Genomic DNA, 22,775 nt, shown 5'->3' on the forward strand with positions numbered 1-22,775 from the left:
CTCTTCTTTGAAACTAAAGCGTCCGGGAAAAATTATAGTTTTATGTTGTTGAGATGGAGCAAGTGGAGTTGATGGGAACAGTGCCGAGAGCAAAAAGCAAAAGAGGTGCTAATGGTCATAAATGCTTTCACTTAATGGACGCTTACAACCTCAGTTAGAAGTGCAATTAAAATCTTATTTGTCAGTTTATCTGCTTCATAGAGTCATACAGCATCGAAACAGACCCTTCTGTCCAACTCATCCACGTCGAACAGACATCCCAATTTGACCTAGTCCCATTTGCCAGCATTTGGCCCATATCCCTCTAAACCTTCCTATTCAAATACCCATTCAGATGCCTTTTAAATGATGTAATTGTACCAGCCTCCACCACTTCCTCTGGTAACTCGTTCCACACACTTATTCCTCTAAGTGAATAAGTTATTCTTCAGGTCCTTTTTAAATCTTTCCCCTCTCACCTTAAACCAATGTCCTCTAGTTTTGGACTCACCCACCCTAGGAAATAGACCTTGGCAATTCGCCTGATCCATGCCCCTCATGATTTTATAAACCATTGTAAGGTCACCCCTCAGCCTCCAACCCTCCGAGGAAAAATGCTTCAGCCTATTCAACATCTCCCTATAACTCAAACCCTCCAGTCCCGTTAACATTCTTCCTAATTCTACGCAGCATTCTAAAAGTGGCCTCACCAATGTCCTGTACTGCTGGAACATGACATCCCAACTCCTATACACAGTGCTCTGACCAATGAACACAAGCATGCCAAATTACTTCTTCTCCACTCTGTCTACCTGCAACTCCACTTTCAAGGAACTATGCACCTGCACCCCTACGTTTCTTTGTTTGGCAAACACAAGGCCCTACCTTTAACTGTATAAGTCCTGCCCTGGTTTGCTTTACCAAAATGCAATACCTCACATTTATCTAAATTAAACTCCATCTGCCACTCAGCCCATTGGCCCATCTGATCAAGGTACCGTTTTTCTTTGAGATAATCTTTTTCACTGTCCACGGCATCACCTATTTTGGTGTCATCTAGAAACTTACTAACCATACTTCCTAACTTCACATCCAAATCATTTATATACTGAACTCGAAACATTAACTCTGCTTTCTCTGCCTGAATGCTGCCAGACCTGCTGAGTTTCCCAGCAATTTCTGTTTTTGTACCATTGTGCTTATAAGGTATGGATAAATTTCCTGATAATGAGTTTCGTACTTTTACATTCACTGATCTGAGGAACAGGCCTGAAATTAACCAGCACCTACTTTTTCAGCTTTTTGAAAATGAGCCACTAGCCTGCTTCCAATCACATGATATGCCTCATAAAAGCTGTAATTTACTTGTTAGTTTTACTCCCTGGATTTACATTTGGCCATTCTCCATCTCAGCAATTCACTCCACTTTCTTCCTGAATAATATGCGGAGGTCACTATTCTTCTTTAATTCAATTCTTATTAAGCTGTGTTACACTAAAGCATACTAAATTTGCTGCTTTTAGGGAAAACATCCATGGTTTTTGTGAAACACACAGTTAAGAAGATGAAATGATCTGCTGATAGCTGCTGGTGGGATATGAAAAGGAGCCTGTCTGAGGTGTTTCCCCAGTCAGCAGTTCCATTTCATGCCTGGTTAACAGGTCCATTTAGCTTCAAGAGACTGATTTTTCACCAATAGCAGCTCTTTCTTTTGTCTCTCCCTTCAACTTACTTACAAAATAAAAATGCCTTTTTTAATTGGTTTTACCTACAAAGACAACACCTCTGACAATGTAGCACACGCTCAGTACTGCATTAGAGTGTCCGTCTAGATTTTGCAGTCAATTTTCATTCACAGTTTCTGATTCAGAGGTGAGAGCGTTACCACTGAGCCACAGCTGACAGTTACAGGTATAACAATGGAACTGACACTCACAGTTAATTGATATGCACAGTTATTTGTAATTTACTTGTTTTGCAGATTATGGAAGAACAGAAGGTGAAGAATCCTGATCATCTTGTGGCTGGGGGTTGGGTACTGGATAATTTCCCAGAGACAATGGATCAGTGTAGAGTAATGTTAGAGCTAGGTTTTGCTCCTGATAATATATTCCTGCTACATAATGCTGTGGATGATGGTAAGTAAACTAATTAACCAAATTTATTCTGCTTGGCAAAAAGAATAACATAAATATTAGCAGATCTCCTATAATGTATACCAAAAACGCATCGTTTCAGCAGGAGTGAAATGCACCTCCCCTAGTCCCAGCTATTCCCCTTTATATGTCTAGACATCAACTAGTTAATAGTAATTACCTGTTTTCTACTAACCTTAGTCAATCTTTGTAATCTCAGCACATTTCTATGAATTAGATGTGTTTGTCAGTCCCAGATCAGCTAGCAAAGGGATCACATTCCTTCCATCTCCCTACCACCATCACCAAGACAAAATCTATCACCCTGGATCACCTCTACACCATCAAAGGAATTGGAGTACATTTGAAGGGTATAGAAGAGCCTCAAAGCTAGAGTTAAATCACCTGCTGTGTTCATCCAGCCCTGCACCTTGTTGTCTCGGATTCACCAGCATCTGCAGTCCCTACTATCTCTAGAGTTAAATCATGTCAGGCCCGATAAATTGTATGGTTTTCTTGCTTGAGACACAGGAGAGGTAATATCTGCTGGGCTGTCCTCCTCTAAAAAGGGATTCACAGCCTTCTATTCTTCTTTTAAGGCCTACTACAAAACTTGCAGTTGTTACTTTGGTTTAGTCGGAGCATTGAGCAGAAGAGAAATTCTTTGAGTCGTGCCTATTTGCAGTACATAGCGAAGAGCCATTTACCTTCAGCAGGCTGCTGTACAAGCTTGAAATATATTTTTCAAGGACTACTTTTTGATTTTTGTGTGCTAACTTCTGGTTTTCAGGGCTCCCTTTTCAATCTCAATAACTGCTTCGTTAGGTTGTCCAGTCACTGAGTATGAATATTTTCTGTATTTATGTTGATATATGGCAGATTTGGACTCACATAGAAAGTATCCATATCATTAAAATCATCACTGCTCCATTAAACTTAGTGCCACAATACACAAGGGAAGCATCAATTTCGTAAATACTGCAGTATTTAAATTGGCACAGACAAAAGGAAATATTAGAAATGCATGCTTCTTTTAAACAAATAATTGACACATTTCTATGCAAAAAAACCCTTCTCCTTAAAAACATTTCCTCTGGACTTCTGTAGCATGTTTCTAACACAGCCATTGTGCTTCAAGTCATTTATAGTATGTGTATTTTGAGCCCTAATTTCTAAAATGGAGATGTTTGTAACCTGCTGGCCTATGCATACCTAAACTTTTAAAAGAGTTATTTGTATCAGTAAATTAATAGAGTAAGCTGCTAACTGTATCCGTAAGATGTCGAGAATTTCAATGAAGTGTTCAAAAGATACTCACTTTGCAAAGGCATCAGTCTGAGAAAGCAACAATATTTAATCAATACCAAAGTCCTCTTTATTCCTCAGGGAAGCATATTCAAAAAGACAGGAACTTAGAAATAGGTAGACAGGGTGGTTAAGAAAGCATTTTGCGTGCTTGCCTTCATTGCGCAGACCATTGAATATAGGAGATGGGACATCATATTAAGGTTGTATAGGACATTGGTGAGGCCACTTTTGGAGTACTGTGTATAGACCTGCTCGTCCTGCTATAGGAATGACATTATTAAATTGGAAAGGTTCAGAAAAGATAGACCAGGATATTGTTGGGATTGCAGGGTTTGAGCTATAGGGACTTTTTTTCACTGGAGCGTAGGAGGTTGAGAGGTGACCTTATGGAGGTTTATGAAATCATGATGGGCATAGATAAGGTGAATAGCAAAGGTCTTTTCCCTAAAGTAGGGGACTTCAAAACTAGGGGGCATATTTCAAGGTGAGAGGAGAAAGATTTAAAAGGGACCTGAGTGTCAACTTTTTCACACAGAGGATGGTACATATGTGGAATAATCTGCCAGAGGAAGTGGTACAGTTTTCGATATTTAAAAGACTTTTGGATAGGAACGTGAATAGGGAAGGTTTAGAGAGATATGGGTCAAACTGCAGGCAAGTGGGACTAGTTTAGTTTGGGAAACGTGGGGCATGGATGAGTTGGACCGAAGGGTCTGTGGTGTATGACTATAACTACAACTCCATTGTTAAAATGGGATCCTGTTATAGCTATCAAATCTGTAGGTCACAGTCCTTGTGATGGATTTTAACTCAGTCTGAACTCATCTATTTGTAAAGAGTTAAAGTTGGCTCCTTGAGTGTCAGTATTATTGATTGCAGTTGATCACCTCCCTTAAGAAATTACCTTGTAGGCATCTATGATGGTGCATCCTATTGGAAGAGAATAATTAATGAACCAAGTACCTAAAGCCCAGAGCAGCAATTTTAAATGACTGCGATAGTTTAGAACACATTTGCACAAAATAAACTACAAAGGCATTGATTCTGCAACAAATAAATCAACGCTATTCAGTGCAGCCAGTCTATAAACACCAAAGGATAGAAATTGTGTCATCCTGGTTTCCAGGCATAGGGATCAGAATTTGTCATCTGCCTGCATGCAGTCAAAGGTGCACAGCACATAAGTTTGGTGTACACTCCTCGTACATATGGTTCCAGCATCTGGCTGGGCAAATCCTGGGTTAGTATCTTCTTGTCAGTGCGGTTGTCTCTGATTCAGTCGATGAACCTGTTACCATCTTCATAGAGACTTTAACTCTTAAAAAAAGATTCAAACTTCCAGGTGCTGTCTAGACATTTTCTTATCACCCTGTTCAAAGATGCTTATACACACGTCTGGAGCAGATTGGACTTGAACCTGGGCCTCCTGGCTCAGAGGTAGGAACACTACCACTGCATCACAAGAGTCATCATTTCACTTGATATCTGAAAGAATAACATGATACGATTTCACATTTTAAAAATTTTACTGTAATAAATGAGTAAAAACACTTAATTATCACACATCAGATTCTTCACAGAATTGCTATCTTTCTTGCAAACAGCCCACATTTGCTTCCAGCTTTCAGTAGCTTCCCATATCTCTGCTTTGCCAAACAGTAACTTCGAGTGACTGTGTCCGGCTGCTTTCCTCAGTTTTCAGAAGAGTTCCTTATATCTGTCATCAACAGTAAGGCCTTTTCTTGTTAATGTTCTTCCCCTAACCATGCCATTCTACTGGAATCCTGAGATGGCTACAAACTGTGTTTCTTCAGCTAGAGACTGCCTTCCTACCACATCCAATTGTGTTAGCTCAAAAAGCCAAGCAATATCTTCTTCCAGCTGATCATACAGCTAATTCTTTCAATTTTTAAGATTCAGCAATTCGCGAGAAAGCCAGTAACATTATCTCAAACATGGCTCCCTCTGGCCTCTTTCCTATGGCTATGTGAGATGCATTAACCTTGCATCCAGGTAGAAATACTAATTAACAATAGTTAACCTCAACTTCCCTTTTCACCTCAAAAGTAAACAGACAATTTAGAGTCCAACCGTTTACACTGAGATTCAATATAAACTCAGAGGTTGCTCCCATTGTCTTCAAGCATAAAATACCTTGCATCTTTTAGTGAAGTAATCTATGCCTTCCTTTGATCTCTAAAAATCAAGGTACCCCGGTTTATTGTTATGTAGACTGTAGGACAGGTCACATGAACCTTTCATTTACCCTCAATTTAAAGCTACATTTCCAAAATAAAGGTAAGGGTAAAGTAACCATAGGGCTACTTTGTCTAATGAGACTGATGGTGGTTTAACCTGACAGTCAGCACATCTCAAGCGAGGGGAGAAGAACAGTCCTTCATGGTAACTTGGAGACAGTAAAGATTGCAGATGCTGGAAGCTAGAGTCAATAAATGTGGAGTTAGAAAAGCACAACAGGTCAGACAGTATCCGAGGAGCAGGGAAGTCAATGTTTTGGGCTGAAACCCTTCACCAGGACTAGGGAGGGAGTGAGGAGCCCAGAAATAAATAGAGGAAGGGGGATGGGTCTAGAGGGAGGGTAGGTGGAAAAGAGATAGGTGGATGCAGGTAGGGGGTTATTGTAGTTGGTCAGTGGGAAGGGTGGAGCGGATAGGCGAGTGAAGAGATGGACAGGTTGGGTAGGGAAATTTTGAAGCTGATAAAGTCAATATTCAGACCAATAGGCTTAAGCTCCCATGGTGAAATATTGGGTGTTGTTCCCCCAGTTTACATTTGGCCTCACTCTGACAGTGGAGGAGACCAAGGATGGACATGTCACCAGGGGATTGGGAGGGGGAGTTGGATGGCAACTGGAAGGTTGGGTTGGTTGGTGCGTGCAGAATCTGCATTTGCTCTACTCTATATCGAGGAGACCACATCGGGAGCAATGTTCCCACTGACCAACCGCAATAATTCCCAACCGGCATCCACCTTTCTCCATCCCACCTACCCCAACTCCATCCCTCTCCCTGTATTTATTTATGAGCTCCCCTCTGCCTCCCCAGTCCTGACAAAGGGTTTCGGCCTGAAATATTGACTTCCCTGCTATTCAGATGCTGTCTGACCTGCTGTGCTTTTCCAGCCTCACATTTATTGACTCCTTCATGGTAACATCAGCCAATGCAGAAATTGAACCCATGCTATTCACATCACTCTGCATTTCAAACCAGCCATCTAACTAACAGAGCTAATTGATCTCTAGTCCCAAAATATAATAATCTTCTAAACCTCATACTTATAACAAGTCCACTGACATTTTTCTAGAGCTATTTTGTACAGCGAGCCTTCTCTAAAAGGCAGTCAGTCTTTCCGAAAGAAAAGTTGTACTGAAATATTTTGCAGCAATTTAAACAATGACAAATTGTGACCAGGGCAGAGGGAGAGTAACAGATGCAGTGTTCATCAAATCGTACATTACAAAAGAGGCCTTTTGGCCCATCCAGTCTGTACCATCAAAAATACATGACTAACTAGCAAGTCCCAATTTCCTCCACTAGACCCATATCCTTGAATGTTATGACACTTCAAGTATCCATCCAAGTAGCTATTAAAGGTAGTTTTTAAACTATCCTCACAGGCAGTCCATTCCAGACACTCATCATCCTCTGGGTGAAAAAGTTTTTCCTCAAATGCTCTCTTAACCTCCTGCCTTGCACCTTAAAATTATGACCCTTCACTATGACCCTTCAACCAGGGGTAGCGACTGTTTTCTCTCACACCTCTATCAGAATCCCCTTCAATCTTTTTGCTCCAAAGAAAATAGCTCGAGATTATCCAGCCTCTCTTCATAGCTGAAATGCTCCATTCCAGGCAACATCCTAGTGAATCTCCTCTCCAATGCCTCCAGTGCAATCACATCCTTACCAAAGTGAGGCGACCAGAACTGCACACAGTACCCAAGCTGTAGAGTCGTAGAATCATAGAGATATACAACATGGAAACAGAACCTTCAGTCCAACTCGTCCATACCAATCAGATATCCTAAATTAATCTAGTTCCATTTACCAGCATTTGGCCCATATATATCTAAATCCTTCCCATTCACATACCCATCCAGATGCCTTTTAAATGTTGTAATTGTATCTGCTTCCACCACCACCTCTGGCAGCTCATTCTATACACACATCACCCTCTGCGTGAAAAATTTGCCCCTTAGATCCCTTTTAAATCTTTCCCCTCTCACCTTAAACCTATGCCCTCTAGTTTTGGACTCTGCTACCCTGGGGAAAAGACCTTGGCTATTCACCCTATCAATGCCCCTCATGATTTTATAAATTTCTATTAGGTCACCCCTCAGCCTCCAACACTCCAGGGAAAATAGCCCCAGCCTATTCGACCTCTCCCTATAGCTCAAGCCTTCCCAAGCCTAACCAAAATTCTGTACAGCTCCAATATAACCTCCCTGCTCCTGTAATCTGTGTCTCAACTGAAGGCAAGTGTTCTGTATGCCAACTCAACCTGTCCTGCCATTTTTAGGGATCTGTGGACAAGCACCCCAAGAACCCTCTGAGCTTCCTAGTATCTTGCCATTCATTGAATACTCCCTTGTTGCTTCTTCCAATGTGCATCGCCTCTCATTTATGAGGGTTAAATTCGATCTGCCACTGATTTTCCCATCTGATCATTCAGTTTATATCCTCCTCTAATCTAACACCTTCCTCTCTGTGATCCAACACCTGGCTAATCTTTGTGTCATCTTCAAACTTACTTATCATTCCTCCACATCCTCATCCACATCATTTATGAATATCACAAACAATAAGGGACCCAGCATTAATCCCTGTGGTACACCACTGCACGCTGGACTCCAGTCACACAAACAGTCTTCTACGACCACCCTCTGTCTCCTGTTACTAAAACAATTTTGGATACATCTTGCTATGTTATGCTGGATCCCATGAACTTTTATCTTCTTCATCAGTTTCCTATGTAGGGGACCTTGTCTAAGGCCTTACTGAAATTCAAATAAATTACTTCAACTGGCCTACCCTCACCCAAATACTTGATCTCTCCCTCAAAAAAGTTCCAGTAGATTTGTTAGACTTGACTTGCTTCTGACAAAGCCATGCTGTCTATGCCTGATCAACCCTAGCCTCTGTAAATGGAGATTAATTTTTCCTTCACTATTTTCTCCAATAGTTCCCTTACCAGTGGTTTATAATTCCCTGGTCTATCTCTACCACCCTTCTCATAAGGTGATACTGTATTAGCTGTCCTCCAGTCCTCTGGCATCTCCCTTGTGGCCAGAGATGATTTGAAAATTTGGGCCCTGTAACTCTTTCCCTATCTCCCACAGCAACCTGGGATACAACTCATCTAGATTGAGGATTGTCTAGATGATTCCTTTGTTGGAGGACAGCCATAATCCTTGGAAGTAAGGGACAGAAGATCCCAAGGACTTGCCTCAAAAATAAATGGGGACAAGTAGCCAGAAAGATTAACTCCTGGACTCTGGACCCGAGGATCTGGCATCAGTTCCACAAAGTATCTATGACCTCACATAGTAGTCAGACTCACAGATGGACATTCACGTAACATTTAGTACACTGTACACAACCAACCTCTCATGCTGCTCAATGTACCATATATGTTAGTCAGCCAGTAGCAACTATTAAGGACTCACATCTATTATGCAGATCCTCCACCTCATTCTCACACATACTACTAGCCTCAGACCTACCTATCAATAGAGACCACACATCCCCAACTATACAGTCACAGTGCAATACCATCACTGACATTCTGAACTCTCTCTTGCAAGACAAGATGGCACACAACAGTAGGGAGAAAGGGAAAGCTAGCAGAGGACACTGGAATTTAGCCAGGATAAAATTAAGCCAAAGATTGACTGCAAAAACAGTAACAAAATAGTGGATGATTTTAAAGGAAAATGTTCAGTTACAGCTAGATATATTCTAACAAAGGTGAAAGGTGACAGGTAATGGGAACAAAGCTAGAACTTCTCAGCTGATGTCAGAAACTGACAGATATGCTGTAGAACTGGTCCCTTCTGTAGCTTTTGCTCCATCTCCCTAACCTGCTGCAGGCTCAAAGGCACTGGTATTGCTGCCCCCCTCTATTTGTTGTAACATATTCCCCTGTTCCTTCTGACAGGATGCAGCAACACTGACTCGAAAATACAGAAACTCACCAATAAGTTAGGTATCTGGCACTTTAAATTTTGCTCAAATAAAAGCAAAATACTGCAGATGCTGGAAATCTGAAACTAACAGAGAATGCAGCAGGTCTGACAGCATCTATATAGAGAGCAACAGAGTTAATGTTTCAAATCCAGTATGACTTCTTCAGAACTAAAAAAGAATCACACTAGACTAAATTTATTTATTATTTTGATGTTTTCCCTTTTTTATTGATTTATCAGAGATACCATTTGCTTAAATCTGAGGAAAATTTTAAAAATTTGCACAGGATAGCAATGTATTAGCATGGATTCAAGATTAGTTAACACACAAAAGATAGAGCTAGGATTAATGAGTCTTTTTAAGGTTGGAAAAACATCACTAGTGGAGTGCCATAAGGATAGGTCATGTTGCCTCAGTTATTTACGATCTATATGTTGACTTGCAGGAGGGCAAGTTTAATGTATCCAAATTTACTGATGAATCAAAAACAAGTGAGACGGCATGCTGTGATGAGGCCAAAAGGAATATAGTTAGGTTGAGTGAGTGCAAAAAAAGCCTGGCAGATAGTGTTTAATTTAGAAAGTGTGAGGTTGTACAGTTCGGTGGGAAGAATCAAAAAGAAGGCTATTACTTAAAAGGAGACAGACTCCAAAATAACAGGTGCAGTGCACCGGAAGACTGGGTGTTCTTGTGCATAAACACAAACAGTTGGCATACACCGTGCAGCAAGTATAAGAAAGCAAGTGGAATTTTGGCCTTTATTGCTGAGAGTTTGCACTTTAAAAACAGAGAAGTCTTTTAAAACTACGGAGGATGTTGGTGAGGCCATACTTTGAGTACTGTGTACGGTTTTGATCCTTGTATTTATAAAAGGATACACTGGCTTTGGAGGCTGTTTGAAGCTATTTACTAGGCTGTTTCATTGAATGGAGGGGTTACCATGTCAAAAATGGTTAAACAGATGAGGCCTTTATTCATTTGAATTTTGAAAACTGGGGGTAGGAGGTAGGAAACGTACAAGGTACTGAAAGAGCTTGACAAAGTATTGCTGAGAAAATAATTCCATTAATGGGCTAATCTTGAACGAGGAGACAGTAACAGAATAAGGGAACACTCATTTAAAACTGAGATAGAATCATAGAATCATATGTGAAGTTTAGAATTCTCTACCTCAGAGAGTTGTGGAGGTTAAACTACTGTAAGTACTTGAAGAGGCGGTAGATAGAATTTTGAATTGTCAGGGAGCTGATAGCTATGCTAAGCTGGCACAAAAGAGTAGCTGAGGTCTGGGGCAGAGCAGCCTTGATTTTGGCAGGGCAGGCTTGAAAGCCAAGTGGCACACTCCTGCTCCTATTTCTTACATTCTCATGTTTCACTCTTCTGCTTCTTTGATGATATCACAATGTAGCATGATAGTTTAATGATTAGTAAAGTGTCTTAAATAAAATTCTGATCTTGTACATACATTTTAATCCCATCAGGAAAATTCTTGCTGAATAGATTGTATAATTTAAATAAAGATCTGATTGAAATCAAGATGATCCATAGACTTAAAGAGGCAGAAAAAAATAAACGTGACAAGTAAGTAGCTCAGTTTATAGTTATGATTATTCTTATCGCTGCTTTTCTCTTGTGTAATTTGACTTGTTTGTGCCTTTTTGTTTTTCTTTGTGTTTATTTTTCTGTTTCCTCCACCTGAGGTAGAAGGGTTAGTTTGAATATAAATAGCAAGGAAGATAGGCATGTCCTCCCAAATCTGCTATCAGCCTTATATATCTTTTTTGAACCTTCTCCACTGCCTATCTCTCCTTTACATAATATGAAGACCAAAACTGCTCACAGAACTATTAAGTGTAGTATATATAAATTTATAATAAATTTATAATAAAATAACTCGTCAATTTACATTTCTATACCTTGGGAAATAAACTCCAGACCATTTTTACCTTTTCTTCAAAATGAATGTAACCTTTGATCCACGTTTTCTAGTAAAATGCCAGTTCAATTTTGTCAATTTCAATCAGATCTTTTGCTCCAGGCATAGATTTCATCTTTAGTAAATATTGTCAATATTTAGACATGAAAAAAATACTGCAAGAAACTAAGTACATTTGTGATTAATTCCTCCAAATTTTGTCTTTTAACAGTAGGTTTCTGCTGGATTATTTATTAAAATTGTTATATCTTTCCTAATTCACCATTGTTAACATATGACACAGAAAATCTAGGTTGACTTCATGGAAAATCAGAGGCTACTTTTGATTTGAGAAATAGTTGACTTAACTTATCACCTACCATGATCTCAGGATGTCCCAAGCACTTGAAAGCCAATTAATGAGTTTTGAACTGTAGTCACTTTTATTTTCTTTGTTCATGAACTATGTGTGGGTGTCACTGGCTAGGCCAGCATTATTTCCCAGTGCTATAGCCCTGGAGAAGATGGTGCTGAACTGATTTTTTGAACCACCACAATCCTTGGAGTTTAGGGACACCCACAATGCTGTTAGGAATGGAGTTTCAGGATTTTGACCCATCAACAGTAAAGGGTACAGTTCCAAGTCAGACTTGTCAGTGACTTAGAGAAAATTGTGGGTTGTGGTGTTCCCTTTTATTTGTTGCTGTTGTCATTCTATGTGGTAATTTTAAGGTAGAGAAAGGCAACAATGCAGCAAGGTCCAAAAAAGCAGTAATTAAGTAAATGACCAGGTAATCTGCTCAAGTGAAGTTGGTGAAAATAAATTAGTCAGGATATAAAAGGATTCTTTGCTCTTATTTTAACAATGTTCATATGCTGTCCTATGTATACCCAAGAAAGCGGTTGGAATCTTATTTGAAAGATAACACCCCTAATAATGCAGAGCTCCTTCAGTATCAAGTTGGAGCACCAAACTAGATTATATGTTCAAGTCTTTGTTTTAGGGTTTGAACCACAAGCTTCTTTGACCTGGACAAGATGCTGCTGCTACAGAGCCAAGACTGGTATTTGAGAGGGCTAAATCTTTTAACTGGGTATCATATCAGCTAGCTGGGCTAAGTAAATCCAAGATGGGCTGCATTTAGTTGCTTCTGATAATCATTGGGGATTCCTGCCTCAAGCACTCTTTTCAAGGTCGTGGACAGAGCTTGACAAAAGAGTCTGGGGGTACAGGATGCACCCCTAAGAGTATAACTGGGAAGTAACACCACAATCTGAATTTCAGGCTCAAAGTATTTTGGTGTTACTATGTCACTACACAATATCACCATTGTAATTTTCCTCCCATGTGCCAAGATCTCTCTTAATCTGATTTATGAGTTCTTTCCCTATTGTTAATTGTTAAATGTTTCTTGTTCATTTTCTTTTGCTTTTCTTTAAAGGGATGGTATTTTGAGTACATCATTTTTCATTTTCATTTTCACTTAAAGACTCAGAGAATATTTTGGCGCAAAAAAAGTTGTGGCTCATCATGCATGCACCAAAATAATTATCCATTTAGCACCGTTCTCCAGGCCTTCAAAAGAACTATTTTTTGAATATTTGTCTATTTCCATTTCAAAACTGTTCTGGATCCTGCTTATTTCACTGATCCTGTTCCATTTTTGCAATATGTGTTGTTTAGCTGGTTCACCAAACAATGAATTTACTTCATCAAAACACTTCATAGTTATAAGATCCTACTGTAAACATTTTGTAATGAAAATAGCTTGGGTTTCTTTGGTCTCTCTTCATAATTAAACATTCTCATTCAGGGTACATTTTTCTGCAGCTTTACCTACTTCTCTGATTTTGAAAATGTGTGTTTCTGTTCCTGTAGTTCTTTTAAAGTCTTTTTCATTTCACATATGTTTTCTGTTATAGATTATTATCTATGTATAACTGATTTTTCTTGTTTCTAAGACCCATATACTTAAATCTTCTTTGGCTTGGTGAGTTTCTTCTTAGGTTTTTCTCAGCTCTAATACAAATTAATTTCTGGTAGTCTACATGAAGCTCTCAGAATAATAAAAGTAAACCAGAAAGATACCATTCTGGCCAGGGACACTTTCTCTGGTGAAATTATCATTGAACTTTAGCAAGGAGCGAAAAGCCTTTAATTATTGTAAACCTAAATTGCATCACTCCCTATTATTTATTATTATATTTGCAATTGTAAATTGTTGGATAGTTTATATTTTAAACCATGGTCCAGTAAGCTTTCACAATTTATGTAAATAATCTTGGGAAAGCCATGTAGCAGAACTAAAAAGACAAAAAGCAGGAACTTCTTAAAAGAAGAGAAGCATAAGCAATGCAAAATGCTTTTGGCAGAGATTTCCAGAGAATGGAACATACTATCTAAATGATCAGCGTCTGATGATAAAACAGAAGGAGCAGATATATGCAATAATTCAACATCATCATACAGTTACATAAATCGAACATCCTAAGATGCTCAATAAGAGTACTGACAATTGGAATTTGACATAGCCACAGACTGAGATGTCAGGTCAACCTAAAATTTTGTGAAGGAGGTCATTCCAAAAATCAGTGAAAGGTAATTTTGTGTGGAACGTTAAAGTGGAGTGTCATAGAGGTTTTGGGTGGAAATTCCAGTAATTAGGGCCTTGGCAGCTGAGAGCATTATCATGAATGATGGATGCCCCAGAATTGGAGGAGTTCAGAGAACTTGAAGGTTTATAAAGCTTTTAGAATTCCCAGAAAAAAGGATGGGTGAGGCCATGTAGAGATTTGAAAACAAGAATAAGATTTTATCATTCAAACTCATAATATGACACAAAAGTATGAATGTTAATAACATTGTTAAACCTCTTGAGAATCGTACAGAAGTCTAACAGATATTTAGTATGATGAACTTCTTCTATAGAGAAGCCACATTAGCACCTGGAGCAGAGAATCCACAAGCAGAGACCCTGGAGATGAAAGGGGAAAGTGAAGGTATGTTACTTCAATGAAACAAATTTCATAATAGTTATAAATCCATACTCATTTTTAACTTGTGCATTTGTTGTGTTATCTAAAAGCCTCAATATTGATCCACAGTTAGTGCTCTTACTTAACTTTTTTTGGTTCAAAGTAAAAACAAAAGAAATGGGAGCAATAACCCACATGCTGTGCAGCCTGTTTTGCCAATTGGTGCAATGATGACCGATAAATCGGCCTTCACTCCAATTTGCCACCTACTCTTCAAATCCTGCAATTTAGAAAACATTGTCCAACTCGTCCTTAAATCTATTCATATTGGAACATTCACAACCTTATGAGTAGAGTATTATAAAAATTTGCAACCATTTTAGAAATTTTTGCTCATTTTAATCCTAAATGATTTGATTTTATTATTCATTTATAGAATGTGGGTGTCATTAGCTGAACTAGCATTAATTGCTCAACCCTGGCTGCCCTTGAGAAGTGGTAGTGAGCTGTCTTCTTGAACCACAGCAGTCCATTTTGCATAGATACATCCACAATGTTGTTAAGGAATGAGTTCCAGAATTTAGATTCAGTATTACTGAAGGAATGGTGGTAAATTTCCAAGTCAAGATGGTGAGTAGTTTGGAGGGAAACCTTCAGGTGGTGAAATTGCCATGTGTCTGCTGCTCTTGCTATACTTGGTGGTAGTGAGTTTGGAGTGTGTTATCTAAGGACACTTGGTGAATTGTTACAGTGCATCTTGTAGATACATCTTGCAGCTACTGAGTGTCAGTGGTGCAAGAAGTGATGTTGTGGATATGGTGCCAGTAAAGCAAGTTGCTTTGTCGAGGAGTATGTCAAGCTCCCTGAATGAGCTGTACTAATCTAGGCAAGTGGAGATTATTCCATCACACTCCTGACTTGTGCCTTGTAGGTGGTGGGCAGGGTCAAGGAGTCAGGAAGTGCATGACGTGCATTCAGATTCCTTGCCTCTGACCTGCTTTTGTAACCACAGTATTGGTACGGCTAGTCCATTTCAGTTTCTGGTCAATGTAACCCCCAAGATTTTATAGTGGTGTTTCAATGATGGTAATGCAATTGAATATTAAGGGCAATCTTTTGTTAGATTCTGTATTGTTGGAGATGGTTATTGTCTGGCCCTCCTGTGGCACAAATGTTACTTGCCACTCATCACCTCAAACTTGGATGTTGACCAGGTCATAGAGTCATAGAGTCCTACAGCACAGAGACGGGCCCTTTCACCCAAACTGGTCTATGCCGACCAAAATGCCATCCAGGCTAACCCCATTTCCCTACACTTGGCCCATATCCTTCTAAACTTTTCCTATCCATGTATTCATCCAAATGCATTTTAAATGCTGCTGGCAGCTCATTCCATACACGTACCACCCTCTGTGTAAAAAAAGTTACCCCTCAGGTTCCCATGTATTCTTCCCCTTCTTACCTTAAACTGATTCCCTTTAGTCATTGATTCCCCGACTCTGGGAAAAAGACTGGTGCATTTATCCTATCCATGCCTCTCATGATCTTATACACTCCTATAAGAAACCCCTCAGTCTCCTACGCTCCAAAGAAAAAGTCCTCGCTTGTCCAACTACTTCATATAGCACAGTCCCTTGAGTCCTGGCAACATCCTTGTAAATTTCTTCTGCACTCTTTCCAGTTTAATAATAACCTTTGTATAGCAAGGTGACCAAAAATGAACACAGTACTCCAAGTGCGCCCTCATCAATGCCCTATACAACTGCAACATAACTTCCCAACTTCTATACTCAATGATTTGGAGATAACAAGAACTGCAGATGCTGATGTCAGAGTCAATACAGGATGGAGCTGGATGAACACAGCAGGTCAGGCAGCATCAGAGGAGCAGGAAAATCGACATTTCAGGTTTACACCCTTTATCAGGACTGGAAACGAGGAAGGGAGCTCGGAAATAAATGGTGGGGTGGGCTGGGGAAAGCTAGTTGAGATGGCGATACGTGGATGCAGGTTGGGGATAGTCGAGATTGGTCAGTGGGAAAGGGTGTATGGATAGGTGGGAAAGAAGATGGACAGGTTGTGTCAGGTCAATGAGATGGGGATGAGAGGGAGGGTTGGACAGGGGATGAGGCCATGGGTGGGGAGATTTTGAAACTGGTGAATTCTATTTTGAGGCCATTGGGCTGTAAGCTCCCGAGGCAGAATATGAGGTGTTGTTTCTCCAATTTGCATGTGGTGTCATTGTGACACTGTTGGAAGCCCAGGATGGACATGTCACCAAGGGAGTGAGAAGGGGAGTTAAAATGGTTGGCAACCAGAAGGTGTTGTTGATTCTCGTGTACAGAGCACAGATGCTCTGCAAATCTGTCACCGAGTCTGTGCTTGGTCTCACCAATGTAGAGGAGACCACATAAGGAGCAATGGATACAGGAGGCCAGGTTGGAAGATGTACAAGTGAATCCCTGTTGGATTTGGAAAGTTTGTCTAGGGCCTTGAAAGGAGGTGAGAGGGAAGGTATAGTACCTCCTGTGGTTGCAGAGAAAGGTGCCAGGTGTGGTGGGGTTAGTGGGGAGTTTGGAGCAGACAAGGGAGTCGCAAAGTGAGCAGTCCCTATGAAACGCAGATAAGGTTGGGAAGGGAAATATCTCTTAGGTGGTGGGGTCGGATTGCAGGTGGCAGAAGTGTTACAGAATGATACACTGGATGTGGAGATTGGTGGGGTGGTATGTGAGGACTAGGGGAACACTATCCTTATTTTTGTTGGCAGGAGGGCGTTTGAGGGCCGAAGTGTGAGAAATGCAAGTGAAGTGGTTGAGGGCGTTATGAATCACTGGAAAGGGGAGGTTGTGGTCCTTGAAGTAGGACATCTGGGATGTCTGGTAGTGGAACAGTCCATCTTGGGAGTAGATGTGGCAGAGACGGAGGAATTGGGAGTAAAGGATTGCATTCTTGCGGGAGGGTGGGTGAGAGGAGGTATAGTCCAGGTAGCTATGGGAGTCGGTGGGTTTAAAATAGATGTCGGTGCTGAGACGGTTACCAGAGATGGAGACAGAGCTCCAGGAAGGGGAGGGAGGTGTCGGTGATGGTCCAAGTGAATTTGAGGTTGGTATGAAAGGTGTTAGTAAAGTTGATGACCTGTTCAGGCTCCTCATGGGAGCACGAGGCAGTGCCGATACAGTCATCAACATAGTGGAGGAAGATGTGGGGATTGGTGCCAGTGTAACAGCAGAAGGGGACAGTTCCACGTATGCTATGAAGAGGCAAGCATAGCTTGGACCCATGCGGGTGCCCATAGCCACCCCTTTAGTTTGTAGGAACCTCATCACCCTAGGAGACGACCCATCCACAGCCTCCAACCTCATTGTTCCCCAACCCCACACCGCCTTTTTGTATCTCCTTCCCAAAATTCATAAACCTGACAGCCCCAGCCAACCCATTGTCTCTGTCTGCTCCTGGCCCACTGAACTCATCTCCACTTACCTTGACTCTGCTTTGCATCCCCACCCCCCGGGCCAGGAATACCCCACCTACCCACACCCTCCACCTCCCCCAAGATTTTCAATTCCCCAGACACCAACACCTCATCTCCACCATGGACATGCAGTCCCTGTACAGTATCCCCCATGCAGATTGCCTAAAAGCCCTCCACTTCTTCCTCTCCCGCAGGCCCAACTAGTACCCTTCCATCAACACCCTCACCTGCTTAACGGAATTTGTCCTTATCCTCAACAACTTTTCCTTTGTCTCCTCCCACTTCCCACAGACTAAGGGTGTGGCCATGGGCACCCATATGGGTCCGAGTTATGCCTGCCTCTTAGTAGGATACGTGGAACACAGAAACACACGCTTTGGTCCAACTTATCCACACCAACCAGAATTCCCAATCCGATCTGCCATTTGCCTCTAAACCCTTCCTATTCATATACCTATCCAGATGCCTTTTAAATGTTGTAATTGTACCAGCCTCCACTGCTTCCTCTGAGATAGTAAGAACTGCCGATGCTGGAGTTTAAGATACTATTTTCTCTGGCAGTTTGTTCCATATTTGCACCACCCTCTGCATGAAAATGTTGCCCATCAGATCCTTTTTAAATCTTTCCCCACTCATCTTAAATCTATGTCTCCAAATTTTGGACACCCTCACCCAAGGAAAAAGAACTTGGCTATTCGCCCTATCCATGCTCCTCATGATTTTATAAATCTCTATATGGTCATCCCTCAGCCTCCTATACTCCAGGGAAAAGAAGCCTCAGCCTATTCAGCCTCTCCCAATAGCTCAAACCCTCCAGTCCTAGCAACATCCTTGTAAATCTTTTCTGTACCCTCCCAAGTTTAATGACATCCTTCCTATATAAGAGGGCTCAATGTGTTTGCAGTATTCTTGCTAACTAACAAGTGCATTACATATTTTTAGTCATAGTTTTTATACTCCACTCATTTTGAAATAAAAGCCAACTTTCAATTTGCCTTCCCTGTTACCTACTAAACTAGTATGCTAACTTTTTTGTGATTTTTCCATGAGAATCCCCAAAACATGCTGTGCTGCAGTTGTCCTCAATTTAACTAATATTCAGCTCCTCCATGCTTACAGCCATTATGCACAACCTCACATTTCCCCACATTACATTCCATTTACCTGGTTTTTGCCAATTCACTTAACCTGTCTTTATCTCTCTATGGAATCTTTGTGTCATCCTCATAACTCAGCTTCCTACCCACTTTTGCATCATTGCAAACTTTGTAAGAGTGCATTTACTTCCCTCATCCAAGTCATTAACCTATAACTTGAGTAATTGTGACCCCAGCACCATCCATGTGGCACAGCACCAGTCACAGGTTGCAGTCCTGAAAATTCTCTCTGTCTTCAGTTGGTTAGACAATCATCTGCCCATGCTGGTATATTACCCACAGCACCTTTTATTTCAATTAGCCTTATGTGCAGTGCTTGAACAAATGAAAATGAACAAATGAAAAGGTACAGCACAGGAACGGGCCCTTCAGCCCTCCAAGCCTGTGCCAACCATCATGCCCTAATTAATCTAAAAACAAACCTGCCATTTTCGATCCGTATCTCTCTATTCCCTCCCTATTCATGTACCCGTCTGGGTGCCTCTTGAATGCCTTCAATGTGCCCACTTCCACCACCTTTTCTGGTAGTGCAGTCCAGGCTGCTACCATCCTCTGCATGAAAAACTTCCCTCACATATCTCCCTTAAACTTTTCCCCTTGACCTTGAACCCGTGCCCCGTTGTAATTGAGACTTCAACCCTGGGAAAAAGCCCCTGACTATTCACCCTATCTATGCTTCTCATAATTTTGTAGACCTCTATCAGGTCTACTGTCAGCTGCCATCTTTCCAGTGAAAACAATCCTCGTCTTTTTAACCTTTCCTCATAGTCAATGCCCTGGAGACCAGGCAACATCCTGGTGACAAAAACAAAGTTGCTGGAAAAGCTCAACAACCTGGTAAACCTTCTCTGTACTATCTCCAAAGCTTTCATATCCTTCTGGTAGTGTGGTGACCAAAACTGCACACAATATTCGAAATACAGTCTAACAAGGGTTTTATATAGCTGCAAAATGTTTTGCCAACTCTTGTACTCCACGCCCGGGCGATTAAGGCAAGCGTGCCAAATGCCTTGTTAATCACCTGGGCTCCTTGGGGTTGCCACTTTCAGGGAACTGTGGATCTGCACGCCCAGATCCGTCTGACTGTTAGTGTTCCTAAGGATTCTGCCATTTCCAAAATAATTCACATCTGAATTTGATCCTCCAAAATGCATCACCTTGCATTTGTCTGGAACAAGGCCTTATTGAACAACTTTTGGAAATCCAAATGTATTACACATGGTCAGTCACTCCCTTCTCACCTCTAGAATTAAGATACTTGATCCATGTTTGCACCAAAGCTATAATAGATCTGCAGCTGTGTGGCCCTGACAGAATGCAAATTTCCACCTTAAAGCACTGTCAAGACACATTTACTGATAGTCAACAGTGAACAAGTAGAGCAAGAATTGCCTGATTTTTCCTTCTTTTTGTGGACAGACATGCACTGGGCATTTTTTCACATTGTGTGTTAGCTGTGCTGGGACAGCTTGACAATGCAAATACTGGAGTATGAATCTTCAGCACTACATCTGGATGTTGCCACAGTCCAGAGTCTTTGCTGTATCCAGTGTCTTCAGTTGTCTCTTGATCGCATGCAGCATGAATTGAATTGCTTGAAGATTAGTTCTGAAAGGTGCTATTTAAATGCATGTCTTTCTTTTACACACTCAATGGCAATCTGCTAATAGTTAAAAATAAAGAAGAAACTAGCAAGGAATGTAGAGGCAAGTCTTAAGGCAGGAAAAAGTATATATAATTAATTTGTGACTGGTTTAAATAAAGTAGATAAAGATAACCTTTTCCTATTAGCTGACAGCTCAAGGGACAAAGATTTAAAGGTTTGGGCAAGGGATGCAGAGTCATTGTGAGGAATTCATTTTTCCATAACATGCTGTGTGACCTGGAACTTGTCACCTCCAAGAGTATTGGAAGCAGAGATGAGTAACGATTTCATCAGGTAATTGGATGGACATTTGAGGGAAATATACTTGCAAGGGATGGGAGTGCAGTACGGCAGAGTTTGAGGCCTATTTTGAGGCTTGAAAATTGCCCTTTCCTTGTATTCAGAGGCAGGGAGAGTGATAGGGATAAGGAAGATGAGCGTGGTGAGATGAGGGGTTGAAAAGAAATAGGATCAGTGGTGTAGAAGCAAGTGGATATGTGAGAGCATGGAACAAGTGAAGAGGGAGTGTAGGAGAACAGACCACCAGACCACAATGTTTTTTTCAACTACAGTTTGTGTTGGAGGCTGTTATGTGATCTGGCCTCAAAACTGACTTCATTAGGTAAGGCTTCTTGATCAAGACCAGAAATACAGTGTGCATGAGCATGTCACGGAGATATGGAGCCAAACTCAGGACTGTCATAGGAACATAGGCCTATAGGAATAGGAGTGGACCATTCAGCCCTTCAAGCTCATTCAGCCATTCAGTGAGATCAAGGCTGATCTGTGGCCTAACTCCATATGTTTGGAGTTGGCCCATATTCCTTAATGCTTTTGCTCAACAAAAGTTATCTATCTCAGATTTAAAATTAACAATTGATCTAGCATCAACTGCCATTTGTGGAAGAGAGTTCCAAACCTCTATCACGTTTTACATGTAGAAGTGCTTCCTACCAACTCTCCTGAATGATCTGACGCTATTCTCAGACTATGCACCCCTAGTTCAAGAATATCCAACCAACGGAAACAGTTTATCTTTATCTACCCTATGTTTACCTGTCCTACGGAATCCGTTTAGGAACACCTGCTTTACAGGGACACAATGAGCCAAATGGGCCCCTGTGTATCATAATGGCTTGCTGACTTTTTGGAATTTTTATAAAAACAATCTGCATGGTAAATGTATTAATAAATTTGTGTCTTATTGTATTAACTTACAATGTTTCCCATTGAATGTAGCCTGATGCTAACATTTTAGTTGATTTGCAAGTATACAAAAATAAGAGAAGAGAAAGACAATTCTGTTTGCCCCATAATAACCCAACTAATGCATTTCAATTATAGTTGAAGGGGAAATGAAGGAGCCGGCTCAATCTAAATCAGACCTTGAGATTTCTGAAGTGCAAACCTCAACAGAAACAGATCAAATTGCATCTGATCAACAAATTACAATTGAATCAGAACCTACGATTGAATTGGAACACTCACCTGTATCTGACACTCAAACAGAAATAGAACCCGAGCCTGGTCAGTCAATTTATTAATAGTTCTTTTCTTAATTATACAAAATGAAAATGCTATCAAAAAACATGCAGTCCAAATACAAATGTCACATTTGCAAAACTTATCAGGTTTTTGGCACCAAAAAAAATGTACTTATCATTGATGTTTAAGTGGGGAGAGAATTTGATTGAAGTTCTGAAAAACTTATGGCAAATTGGATTCAAGTAAATTTTCTACCTTATACATAATTCAAACACAAATGGTCATATTTTAAAATAAAGGGCAATAAAAGAAAATTTGCAGGAAGTATTTTGTTAATGAAGGGTGGTGTTTTATATTAATTTATGTTTTATTTTATACCACAGCTTATATTCGTACTGGAAAAGCCAGATCCCAGACTGCAGAGATAGTAGGAACCGCAGATGCTGGAGAATCCGAGACAACAAGGTGCAGGGCTGGATGAACACAGCAGGCCAAGCAGC

General features: G+C 40.7%; 1 protein-coding gene across 1 annotated transcript in view; it reads left to right on the forward strand.

Annotated features, from left to right (window-relative positions):
* The window catches only part of ak9 (adenylate kinase 9), a 166,282-nt gene that overhangs the window by 113,277 nt on the left and 30,230 nt on the right, over positions 1 to 22,775 (forward strand). Inside the window, exons 17-20 of the mRNA XM_048596817.1 lie at positions 1,961 to 2,117; positions 11,107 to 11,206; positions 14,470 to 14,540; positions 22,135 to 22,317. Of these exons, the coding sequence (XP_048452774.1) occupies positions 1,961 to 2,117; positions 11,107 to 11,206; positions 14,470 to 14,540; positions 22,135 to 22,317 (511 nt within the window). The remainder of the gene's footprint in view (positions 1 to 1,960; positions 2,118 to 11,106; positions 11,207 to 14,469; positions 14,541 to 22,134; positions 22,318 to 22,775) is intronic.

The sequence above is a fragment of the Rhincodon typus genome, chromosome 5 (assembly GCF_021869965.1).
Source record: "Rhincodon typus isolate 14 chromosome 5, sRhiTyp1.1, whole genome shotgun sequence".
Taxonomy (NCBI): Eukaryota; Metazoa; Chordata; class Chondrichthyes; order Orectolobiformes; family Rhincodontidae; genus Rhincodon; species Rhincodon typus.